This window comes from Fulmarus glacialis, unplaced genomic scaffold (assembly GCF_000690835.1).
Source record: "Fulmarus glacialis isolate BGI_N327 unplaced genomic scaffold, ASM69083v1 scaffold13940, whole genome shotgun sequence".
Taxonomy (NCBI): Eukaryota; Metazoa; Chordata; class Aves; order Procellariiformes; family Procellariidae; genus Fulmarus; species Fulmarus glacialis.
In genome coordinates, this window is record NW_009185874.1 from 1 (window position 1) to 12,650 (window position 12,650).

The window sequence follows — 12,650 nt, forward strand, 5'->3', positions numbered from 1 at the left end:
CCCGGCCTCCCCCGGGCCCGGGGTGGGGACTCTGGGGTAGGGCTGAGATGCTTTAAGGAATAACAAGACCTATAAAAATCCATTCAGAAACAAACACCTACGCGGGAATCGAGATTGCTTTAGCCCCAAAGCATCCTGTACCCCTAAGGTGCTGCAGATAACGCCAGTGCCCCCCACTTTGGCGTTTTGGTCCCCTTTATCGACTAGTGCCTAGCCGTACCGGGTTGTCTTTGTGTCCTGCAGCCTCAGGTAGAGCCCAGCGGGCAGTTTTAGCGCGTTTCTTTGCATGCCTTTCATCTCCTTTGCTGCTTTTTTAAATCTCTTGCGTAATAAACTGCCTGTGAGTTGGTGCATTGCACGGAGGGTAAATCGCTTAAATTGTTTTCCATGCAGTTTGGGATAACTGCATTCATATTCAGTACCATAAGGTATGAAATACTCTGGAACCTGAGCTCGAAAGAGAAGGAAAAAGTGCTAAGTATCTGCTGAAATGCTGCTGTTGAACGGGTGCATGCCATGAGGCGGAGTGCATTTACATTTACAGGGCTAGCTTCGCTGGTGTGGACGCTAATTAGGAAACTCAGTCCTTCAAATTGTTTCCCATGTGTTGCTGAAAATAAATAAATTGCAGCTTCTACAGCCTTAGCAATGCAAGGTTTGTTACTGCATCTTCACAGGTAGAGGGAAGAATAAATAAATCAAGGGGCAGTTTGGCATCTCTTGACAATGGTGCTTTGTGCGATCATAAAATGTAAGAACATATTTCTGTCACCTGGAGAGCAGGGGCAGCAACATTTGCTTAACTGAGACATAGGATTTACTCCACTGAATGGAGGTAATATGCAAGGAGGTAGTATGCGAGGAGGTAGTATCTGTGTAGCCATTGGTAATTAACATAAACTCCACGGGTTTTTCCCAGGTTCTCCTGATACTTCCTCTCAAATGAAGGGTCCATGTGGTGTGGAAATGCAGTCTTGTTAACACACCGGACCAAGATTAGAGCAGGGTCTCAATATACTGTTCCTGCAGAAATCAGTGTCCAGATCCTACTGCCTTCGTTATAGCAGGAGGTCCAAAGCTCTTAAATGATCCTGTCTGGTATTAAGATTTGTGTTATTTGTGTTTTTCTTGAGTTAATGTTTTTTGTTTGAAGATAAGAGGAACAGAAATTGGAGGATGAGGTTATACCTCTGCTGCCCTAAGAGCCCACAGTAGGGGTGTCTTTCTTCTATGCGCTCCAGAGAGAAATGGGGTAGTGCTATTTAGACAGCAAGTTTCCTGTTTATTTCCTCAGTGGGGTGGAATGGGGAACAATAATATGTTTTGATGCATGTGGTTAGTGTGTAGTCAATATGTTGATACAAACTGAAGTTGCATTGAGCCCCTGCTACCCTCAAACTGCAGCCTGACATCTGCAGAAACGTAGAAGAGAGCAGAGCATCTGAGACAGCTCTCCAGCGGGATGTGACAGGCTGAGGGTCTAACTCAAGCACTTCTTGAAAGAATTCCCCAAAAGCACTAGGGCAGAGACTGAGTCCAACAAAGACTGACACCAGCCTTGCCAAAAACCTTGAGAGCCTCCCTATGGGGCTGCGGCAGGCCCAGAATCACAGCCTTGCTCTCGTCTCTTGGCAGGAAGGTTTGTTCGATCAAGGAGAAGATTGCCGGGGCAAGGCCCAGCATGGAGAGTAAACACCCTTAAATTGTGCCTAACTGTGGAGGACAAATGCTACCGTGGTAAATTATGTGCAGAACTGCCACGGTCTATTAAGAGATGCAACACTAATCACAGGCCAGGCTGGCAGCTTTGTGCTGCTTGGCTGATTCAGGTTGCCCGGAGGGTCACAGCAGGACCATGTGTAGAGGCCTCCTTGTAGAGCAGCGGGATGTAAGTGGAGGGATGGAGGAAAGGGTCATCTGCCTGAGCCCTCACACCAGCTCTGGGCCTCGGAGGATGCCAGACCTAATGGATCAAAAGGTTTTCGGGCTGGAGCAAGTCCAGGCAAACAGAGAAAGACACTGAATTAGAAGAGAAGCTGGTTGGACTGGAAGAGCACTGATGTGGCACAGGGGTACTTGGGGAAGGGGAGATAGTGGGAGAGGGTGAATCCAGCAAACATGCCAACATCTGTAGGGCTGGGATTCTTGCTGGAAGAATCTTTCTGAAGTCATCCTTCCTTGAAGCCACTGGGGCCGGTGAGATGAAGGGGAGGTTTGTTGGGGCATGCTGCTCCGTGCTCCTTGCCAACACTGTTTTAATGCCTGCTCTTCTGTCTCTGCTGCAGTGCTTCATTCAGAGAAGGAGTTCCACGATGCGGCGAAACGTAATGACACGGCCAGAATGGAGGAGCTCATCAGGAGAGGGGTCGACATCAAAGCCAAAACCAGTGTAAGTCCTGGGTTTTTCCCTCTCTAAGCTGCAGGAAATGCTGAGGGTGTGTTTCAGAACTGCAGCTCCTTAATGCTACTCTCCTCATTAGCTGCTCAGTTGGTTAAAGCTTTGAAATACACCGCCCAGTGCTAAATAGGGCCTGTAGCAACTGAGCAGTTTCACAACACACTGGAACCCACAGCACTGTCATCCTGGCCAGACTGAAAAGTTGGAAGCACTGAAGGAGGGTGATAATTTATGGTTCCCCTTGGAACCTGTGTGCCAGGTACACGTGGCTGCAATGAAAGGCTTTGATTTTGCTATCCCTAGTGTATGCCAAGGCTACGGGACTAACTCAGTTCCTGGTGCAGGTCTCACCTTGTTGACCAAAAGGTTCCTGGAAATACGGGATTGCGCCCACCCTGTTGTTTCAATCTGTCCATCCATGGTCAGCGATACACTCCCTATCTCTCTATGTATCATAACTGGAGTTTCTGAGTAGAAGGTGAATAGTAGAGGTCACTATCTGCCTGAAGAGAGCGAAGAGACAGAGGGCTATGTCCAAAGAAAACGCTGCACAGCGCGGGAAATTGTCGCTCCATGGATGGCAAAGGAGATTTTGGCCTTCAGGAAGGCTGGTGGATACACACACACTCTGCATACCTCAGCCTTCCCTCTCTCCTTCCTTCCCTTCCAGACAGACCGGACTGCCCTGCACTGGGCCGCGGGAGCAGGGAACGTGGATGCTGTGCGACTGCTCCTGGATCACAGTGTCCCAGTGGATGACGAAGACAGTGTACGAAGGCGAATCTCCCTTGCGTGTCCAAATGTGTTCTGTGTTGGGGGAGAGCTGGGGACTGGGTGCTGGGCTGGCAGTTACAGACTGCACCTTTGCCCTGGGTGGGTGGCACAAGGCATTGCAGTGCTTGGGAAGCTGTGGCCTCCCTGCTGAGGCAGGTGCAGTGCCTTTCTGGAGCAAGCCTTGTTTTCAGATGTGTCTGTGCTCTGTCTTTTGGCCTTTTCCTTGCATGCACAGTGACCGGGAAGTAGGCTGGTAGAATCTGTGAGGTTTTCGATACAGCGTGGGGATGCTTGGCTTCTTCTGGTCGTGTTGTTAGGGCTTGTGGGAAAACAGTGACAGCCAGCAAATTCTATCTCCCCCGTAACAACCAGGCTAATATGTACCATTGACTAGGAAGTGGCAGTCAGGAGGCAGGTCTCTGCTCAGCTGCTGCAACCATCTGTGGCAGCAATAATAGTAATTGGAGAAAGTGGGGCTACAAAAAACCCAGAGAGAAACAAAAATATTTGGGAAACTTCATGAAGCTAGAGGGACAGCTTCCCTCCAGGGTGGGGATGGTGATGGCTGCAGTTTAGCTGTAAGTATCTCTCTTCTCTTCCACTCAGTTTGGAATGAATGCGCTACTCCTGTCTGCCTGGTTTGGCCACCTCCGCGTCCTGCAGATCCTCGTCAATGCTGGGGCCAAGATTAACTGTGTCAATAGGGTGAGAAAGTCTCTCTATGTGGGTCCATCATGCAGCTCCAGACAGTGATGGGGGGGCAGAGAGAGAGGCTTACCTGTGAGCTGAGGCAATCGTGTGTGACAGCATCTGCTATGAGGACTGCCATCTGCACTTCTGCCTTATTCCTAAAACAGGTGTAATAATTGTAGCTATAGAGATGTACATGACTTTCTCAGCTCACATTTGTGCAGTGGTGGTGTGGAAGGTGTTACAGAAATGGGAAATGGGTTTAGTGAATCAGCAGTCCATGTATTTTAAAATAGACCTTGCTTGGGAAAAGGAGCATTAATGCTTCAGTCATAACTTGCCGTCTGCAGCACAAGCTAGTTTAGCCCTACAGGTACAGGGAGGCATGGAATGGGTCTTTGCTAACAGGAACAGGTTGTTAAAAGAGACTGTCCTGAAGTCTTGCACTTGTTAAATGAATGGTCCTTTATCTCCTTTCCAGAATGGCAGGAACCTGCTCCACTGTGCAGCTCAGAGGGGACACATCCAGGTGATGGAGTTCATCATGGAGGACCTGGAGGAGATGTGTGTGGATAAGACAGACAAGGTAGGAAGGCTCTTCACTGCTTTGTTTCATGAGGTCTGATCTTGCGCTGCTGAGCTTAGCACGAAATTGGGAAGAGACTCAGAGTCAGATGCTACTCCCGGAGAGCGAAGGGTATCCCACACAGGCTCTGGCCCTCCTGTGGAGGGGGGCATAGGGATGATGAGGATTCTGGCTCTGATCAAGCTTCGGCAGCCAGGGCTTCCCAATGTAGCCTTCTGCAGAATGAATTCAGGAATTTCAGTGTCCTTCTCTTGTGCAGCTGATGCTCCAGGGTGTATTGTAGATAAGCAATAACCAAGGGTAACCCTCTCCCAGCATGTTCCAGCACTAGCTGGTCTGTTCCTGAAGTCAGCGTAGGAGCACACAGGAGCTGGCGCACACTCTTTTCCACTCCCTGGCCTTCATGGTTCCTAGAGTGATCCCGACTCTGATGCTTGGGAGTTAAATGAGGCAACAAGAGATCTGCCTTTCCCCCTTTCCCCAAAAGGGGTTCTGACTCACTCGATAACTAGGGTCTCACATATAATTCCATTTTTTTATCCTTAGTTGCTTTTGGTAAACTATTTATTATCCTCTATTTATATGAAATAAACACTGAAAAGATCTATTTTCCAGTGTTTGGCGAGACCAAAGTGCTTGGAGTTGTTAGCCTCGGTGGGTAGTTCTGTTCACCTTGTTTTGGTAGGCAGAATAAAAGTTAACAGCGGAATAAAAGATAACTATTTTTGAAGCGCAGCACTTTTTCCCCCTGTGGACTGGGTTATCGCCCAAGGCATTATTATATTGCTTGCAGCAGATGATCTAATCTTGTGCTTTCTGAGCCTTTCTTGGACTGTATTTCTTTCTGTTGCCTTTCAAAGATGGACAAGACGGCGTTTCACCTGGCTGCAGAGTACGGGCGGCTGGAGGTGGTGGAGTTCCTAATTCGTCTGGGTTGTTCTCACAGTGCCAAAGACAAGGTATGGGCATAAAACCACACAGAAGGGAGGTAAAGTCCAAGGATTAGAGGATGTGAAAGTCAGGGAATAGGATACCACATGAGGCTCATGCAGGCAAGTTGTCAGCAGTTGTAACTATGGTTATGGTATGTCAGGGCTTTTCTTCCCTATCCACTTGCAAACCATTTGCACCTCAGTCTGTGTTGGATTTCTCTCCAGGACTTTTCAGACAGGATACACAGCAATACAGGATACACACCTGGTGGACCATGCTCCAGTTTAAGGTAGCTGGATTTCTTACCTCCCTGCTAGCTCCCTATTAGAAGACTGTTTCAAACTCATGCTACTGGTTACAACCTCCTTTTCAGTCACACTGGATATACTCTCTGCAAAGTTGTGGTGTATGAACACTCAGTCCTGTGATACATATATTTATGAAGTGATGTTTACTTTCAGGAAGAAAATACAGCATTGCATTTAGCTGCTAAAAATGGACATCTCTCTGTGCTGCAGAAGATTATAGATGTTGGAGTGGACCTTGATGAAAAGAACATAGTAAGTACACTTAAATGAAATGAAAACCACATCAGTTTTGCACTTTCCCTCCCTAGAAATACTGTCCTGCCACAGTCATCAGGCTGAATAGTCAGTATTGACAGGAGAGGTTTAGAAAATAGCTGATTTTATCTAAAGCGTATGTGTGTAAATGCAGGTCACACTTGCAGAGTATCAGTGAAAGGCAACATCCTTCTTGGGCTAACATCCAATTCTAAAGTGTTGCCTTTTCTTCCTGCTGTATCTGCTGACCTACCTTATCACTCCATTTAATCTCCCTTTTTCTCCCTGACCCTTGTACATTCAAGTGCCTAAATGGTTATTGAATGTATTTTAAACTAAACTTCACTATGCTTTATAGTATTGACTTAGTTGCTGAACATATGGACTTTCTGTTTGAGATCTCTCTTTGACAGACCTGCTTTGGAAGATTATGTGGCTGGAACATAGTTAATGATTTAGACAGCAAATATTGGCTTAGTATTGCTGTTATTTATTCCAGGGCACACTCCCAATTAAGTTTATCAGCAATTTTTTTAGTCTTATTTGGTTACTGTCTTTGAAAAGTGTATTTGATTGTGATTAAGATCTGAAAGAAAAGGGAAACCACCATCTGCAGTAACTATGGTAGCATTTGTGTTCCCCTAGATGAGCTGCTCTTTGTGCGAAGAGCAATAATAAAACCAGATAGGAATTCTGCTTGTTTCTTGAAAAGAAATGAGCTGCAGCCCTCAGAAGGGAGAACCAGTGGTCGAGGGCCACAGGCTTCCAGTTCTGCCTGTGGCTGTTTCTGGCCTACTCTAGGAAAATGGTTTGTCTTCATCGTCCACATGAAATCCTTTTTTGTTTGCTAATGGGCTGAAGGGGAGAAAAGATGATGAACATGATATCTGTCTTGTGGCCCATAGGCCAGCTGTTTCCAGTGACATAAGGACAGAGCAGTACTCTGATATGTCAGTGACAGATAATTGTGTCCTTTATTTTCCTAACAATCGCTCTGGGCCTCAGAATCGGTATTTTAACGTGTCATGGATTCAGAAGACTTTTGCAGAATGAATTCAGATGGAGGCTTGCTCGTTCCGCTGCTCTGTCTTGGCCTCATCTACAGAAATGCTGCTTGTCTCCTTTTTTGCCTTGTCCAGGAAGGACTTACGGCTCTGCACCTGGCTGCTGAGGGGGGTCACAGTGACTGTGTGAAGCTGCTCTTGGAAGCAGGTGCCGATGTCAATGCCCAAACCCAGGTGAGCTCTGGGGAGGTTGATTCCATTTCCAGGCACTACTTTGTGGATTTTTGCCCAGACCTGTGGCCTCCCAGGGATGGCTCCCGTTATCAGGTGAGGCTGTGTGGAGCCCAGCGCTTCAGAAACAGTGCACAGAGTCCAGAGGGAAGTACACATGGCTTTGTACAAAGAGGCGGGTGAAGCTGCCCTGGGACCGGTTTGGCTGTGGAGACAACCTCTATGAATTTGTCAGTGTGGGGGCATGGGGCTCTTGTAGGAGGGAAGCAGGGAGATCTCTGTGGACAGTCTGTACAAACTGCAGCTTCTGAGAAGAAACCCTGACTAATACCCATCTCTTCTGATGTGCTCTCAGAAGAAGATGAACTGCCTTCATTACGCAGCACTGCACGGCTATGAGGAGATAGCCAGGATCCTCATGAATGCAGGAATCCACACAGACGCTGTTAATCATGTAAGTCCCCCTCGATGCTCTCATCACTTACAAAAAGGCAAAGCCAGTTTGTGGAGCCGTTCAAGAGCACAAAGCAACTCTGCCAAGGACCAGTGCTGCTGTGGGGTCTGTGCTTATGGGGCAGCATCCCCAGTCCACCCCCCATCCAGGCTGGCAGGTGTCTTAGAATAAGACATGCTGGGCACTGCATGGTCCTTTCGGTGCCATGAGCTAAGCTTTTCCTAAGTGCAGGGTCTTCTTTCCACAGCAAAATGCATCAGCGACACACATTGCGGTACTGCAGAACTTCCCAGCCATGGTGAAGCTCTTCATCGATGCGGAGTGTGACCTTGACATTCCAGATAATGTAAGACTGCAGCTCCTGTTCTTTGTCTTTGAAATGTGAACCCATTTCATGGGGGATTTGATCACCTTAGGGACAGGATTAAAGAGGAGTGCTTTAAAATGGGGAAAACCTGGAAGCACAACTTAGGAAACATGAAACCTGTGAAACGATTCTGAGTGTTGCAGTGAGGTAATCGCTTGATGGCGTTCAACACGTGGGCTGTGCCACGTCCCTGGGACCTGTGTGCAGAGACGTTGCATAGTCAGAGTCTCTCCTCCCTGCTGGAAGCAGGGGAGAGAAATTTCAGCCCAGAAGATGTTCTGCAAAATTAGGGGCTTTGCTAACAAATGTGTAACTTCTTTGTAATGTTTCAGTTAATGTTCATTCTTGTAGTGATGTTCTCTCCTGATGACACCATAAAATTGCCACATTTTGTATTTGATTTTAGTTGTTTCCATTAAACAATCCCAAGGTGCATGCAGTTTACAGTGCATACACATTAACCCGGCCCTGTGTCCCAGGAACAAAGAATTGGCAAAGGTCCTTTCCTCCCTTGGCCAAACTATCTGCCTACAGAAATTGTTTAAATAACAGGAAATAATATAGTCCTATAAGTGACCCTAGGGAGCTTTATGGAACTGAAGAGGTTCCTTCTTTAGACTGAAATGTTATCAGGGAGGATTCCTAGTGCTGGTGCTGGGATGGGCACAGATCAGTTCTGCTCAGCCTGAGGAACCCAACTCCAGTTTGAGGTAGGAAGGTGTTTGGCCCTCAGTTTAAAAAGGGATAGAAGGGAAAGGAGGGCAGAGCTGACAGCATTCTTACAGCACTTCCTCCTGGTATTGTTCTGCCCTGTCCTTCCAGCCTCACACTTGTCCTTCTCTGAAATTTAGTCCTTTCGCCCTCCTTCTGCAGAGGCAGCAGACCTCACTCCACATCGCTGCGGAGCATGGCAGGCAGGACATTGCTGAGATGATTCTCATTGCAGGAGTTAATCTGAAGCTAACAGACAAGGTAAGTGTCTCCATGGGTTGAATAGATTCCGTGGAGGTATGGAGGGAAAATATGAATGGTCTTTGCCACTGTTTTTCATAATTTTCAAGGAAGGCTAGTAATAATATTAAAATCTGGATATTTCCAGGGATAAGGCCTTGAAACATTGCTGAGTAGGTTATTTTTATGTGTTTTCCAGGAAAGAAGTGACTGGTTCTTAGGAAGGTAGAAAAACAGTTCACGCAGTGAGCAAACTTTTTCTTCTCAGAGTTGTTCTAGTTCCTTCTACTTCTGCTTGTGCTATCATGCACATTAATATCAAAGATCTTCTCGAATAATGATAAATAATATACCTCAAGAATTATAGCACACATGTTTTAATAGGTTAAAAGTATCTGGTTGGTATAGATCTGGCACCGATGTCCAGGGCTTTTGCCCTCTAATTAAATCAACAAAAGGAATTCTAGAGGGATCAGGCAAGTTTCATGCAGCCTGAAAGCATGGTATATGCCCAGAAAATGCTGAAGGACAGAGATTAAAATAGTGTCTGCCATTTGCAGTGGGTTAAAGCACATACAGACTCGAAACCACCTGGCTGAAACGGCCTTCAGCTGCAGTGAGTGTTTGCCACCTTCCAGCAGTCTGTGGAACCACAGTGAGACTCAGCGCAGGAACATGTTCACACTTTTCTGTGTGAAATTGGGTTTCTGCTCATATCTGAGGCTAGAACCATTCTCACTGGCATGCCTGATGGCTGGGCTGGCTCGCTTTCCTTCATGCAACTTTCAAATCTTGTTCCTTTCTGCTATACGCTTTTAGATATAAATACAAATCCCGCCCCCCTGCCCAATCCAAAATCGTGTTCATGTAAGGAGCATAGTTGCATTTTCATAGTCCCATCAGCCTGTGTTTCTCCTAGGAGACCGTTTCTGATCATGTGTGTGTGGAGCCTATAAGATTAATGAGGTTGTATAAATCACTTCAGTTTCATATGTCAGCAAACCTGCTGTGCAAAACGATATAAAATGCCTTGGGTTGTAGTGCTGAGCTGGTCTTTCGACGGCTGCACCCACGTTGCTGGGAGCCTGCAAGCACCCTGCCATCCACTGTGGGTTACAAGATGCGTTCGCAACTGCTCCAATCTGCCCAAACGGGCAGATCCCCTGTGGCAACAGAGGAGATGCTGCAGAGCCTAGAGAATGACTCCCCATGCCCTGCTCGAAGCTAGCTCACATCCGAGGTGTTTACAGGTGGAGAATAGGGGTCCTTCATCCCGGCTGGGTGCATTGCTCAGTACGCCATGCTGCCTGCTACTACAGACTGCTGGGTGGGCATGGAGATTGTACCTCCTAAGTGTGCAAGGTCTTTTCCAGCTTATTTTTCCCCTTCTAATTTCAGCAAGGGAAAACATCTCTGGATGTCGCTGCCCGAGGCAATCACATCAACTTGGCAGACATGATTATCAAAGCCGATCGGTTTTACAAATGGGAAAAGGTGAGCAGCTTACACCACCATCCCCTGCGCTTCCCAGGGCAGATGTAGCTTTATCCTCTCCACTGAGACTCCACATTACCAGCTGTCAAAAGGAAAAGAAATGCAGGACATCCTGTGACAGCCTGACCTCTACTTTCATCACCTTACTTAAGAAAAACAAAAGTCCTCACCATGCCAACATCATCTACTTAAGGCTTTCCTTATTTAAAAAAGGCTCTGTTGTTAAAAACCTTAGGCTGCCTGGAGGGAACAGGGGTTTTCAAAGATTTTTTGGCAGCTGTTCCCAAAGCCCTGTAGAAGGGACTGGGGTAGCATGAGTTCCTTTTCCCAGAAGGAGAAACTGAAGCACTGAGCAGGAAAATGCTTGGCCCAAGGTCACCAAATGGGATGTGGGGAGTTTTTCAACAGTGGAAGGGAGACGTCTCCTGTGAGCAGTGATCAGTTCTTGTCGGAGTCATACAACCGACTTCCCTCTCAAACTTCCCTGCAGCTGGGGCTGTTCCTCCAGTGTGGCCCAGCAGCCTCTCTCCTCCCATGGCCCCGTGTGCAAGACGCAGCTGCTCAGCCCCAGTCCCCGTCTGAAACCCTGCCTTACCCCAAACCTGCGCCCAAACCAATCCGAGCAGAGGGCGTGCTGAAAGTACAGCCAACCACCGCATCCATTGCGTCTTCGCAAGACTTTGGGCATCCTCCCATACCAGGAAAGACAGTGCTCTGGCAGGGAAAGAAAAGGAAGGAAAGGAGGACATACACCTATGGCTCAGGCGCAGGTTCAGGAGTAATGCTGTGTGTATCAGGCTCTTGCATGGGCTTCCTGCGCAGCCCTATGGAAAGTCGTTTAGCCTCTTTGCAGTCTGGCATGCAAAGGGGGCTGAGCAGCTGCGCCTGTGTTGCAGCGGGGCAAGGAGATTTAATTAAATGATTCTGCATACAAGCCCTTGATAAAAGGCACTGTAGAAATGCCAATTGCGATCTGCATGGGCTTCCACAGCAAAGCTGCTATTAACATGCATGATTAGAACAGAGTGAAGGAAGAAAATAAAGAGAATAAAATGTGCTGTGCCAGAATGAACTTGACCTGCAGACCTGAGGATGTGGGAGGCTGCAGAGTGACAGGTACACCTGAAACTCCTGTTCTGGCTTTGCAGGACAATCTGAACAGCGACTCCGACTCCTGGGTGGCAAAGCACTTGACCTTTAAGCAAGATCACAGGCTGGAAACACAGCACATTCGCTCAGTCATGTGGAGATTAGCTACTAAGTACCTCAAACCTGGGGAATGGAAGAAGCTGGCACATTACTGGAAATTCACTGATGCCCACATTAGGGCCATTGAGCATCAATGGACAGGTATAAAACACTGCCCAGATATTTTCCTTCCTTCACTTGGACTGTGTTCCTAGGAGATAAGGCTGCAGTAATAGCAAAGCACGAAGAAAACCAGCTGGCTTATTTGAAACAACTAGAAGATTAGGTTAAAAATCCTGTATTTAATTAATGTGGAGGTATCTACATGCTGGAATTTGTCTAGGAGTAAAGCACACAAGCATGGGGGTTAGTGGTCCATTGCTTGCAGCTTTTGAGGTACTGCCAGACCTGCTAGTCCTTGCTACAGAAATTAAATAAAAAATTCTTTTTCTCTAGGACAGAAGAAACTTGCTGGTTTTATTTTTTTTCTTTTAAGGAGCTGAACTAAGACGACAGTGGAGTCCCATTTAGAATTTAAGAGATATGTTAGCAGAAGCAGGGTCTGAGTTTCAGCAGCAGATCCCCACTGGTTCGGTTACTGTAAGGATTCCTGTAGTTTGCGCAACGCGAGCAAGGGGCTAAGCTATGCTATATTGCCATGAAAGGTCATCTGACAAGCCCAAGCTCATCCATGGCCCACTCCGTTAAGTTTAACGTTACTCTAGTAATCACATCACAACTAGGAATTAAGCTAAACCATACTTCAGAACAGCCTAGTAAAATCCAAAGAGGAGGGAGGGGTGTCCAAACCCACCAGTTCAGAAATCCGCTCTGGTCAGGGCTCTGCGCTCTGAAGTGCAGGATTTCACTGAGGTTTGATCTTGCCAGGTACTAAAAGCTACAGGGAGCACGGACACAGAATGTTGCTTATCTGGCTCCATGGCGTGATCACGGCAGGAGAAAATCCAATCAAGGGATTGTACGAAGGCCTTGTGGGGATCGGGAGAAGAGATTTAG

General features: G+C 47.2%; 1 protein-coding gene across 1 annotated transcript in view; it reads left to right on the forward strand.

Annotated features, from left to right (window-relative positions):
• The first annotated feature begins 2,290 nt into the window (after nt 1-2,290).
• The window catches only part of ANKDD1A (ankyrin repeat and death domain containing 1A), a 10,694-nt gene continuing 334 nt past the window's right edge, over nt 2,291-12,650 (forward strand). Inside the window, exons 1-13 of the mRNA XM_009582330.1 lie at nt 2,291-2,389; nt 3,069-3,167; nt 3,779-3,877; nt 4,344-4,448; nt 5,309-5,407; nt 5,843-5,941; nt 7,084-7,182; nt 7,535-7,633; nt 7,881-7,979; nt 8,874-8,972; nt 10,350-10,445; nt 11,594-11,795; nt 12,522-12,650. Coding sequence (XP_009580625.1) covers nt 2,342-2,389; nt 3,069-3,167; nt 3,779-3,877; nt 4,344-4,448; nt 5,309-5,407; nt 5,843-5,941; nt 7,084-7,182; nt 7,535-7,633; nt 7,881-7,979; nt 8,874-8,972; nt 10,350-10,445; nt 11,594-11,795; nt 12,522-12,650 — 1,372 coding nt within the window. The 5' untranslated portion in view covers nt 2,291-2,341. The remainder of the gene's footprint in view (nt 2,390-3,068; nt 3,168-3,778; nt 3,878-4,343; nt 4,449-5,308; nt 5,408-5,842; nt 5,942-7,083; nt 7,183-7,534; nt 7,634-7,880; nt 7,980-8,873; nt 8,973-10,349; nt 10,446-11,593; nt 11,796-12,521) is intronic.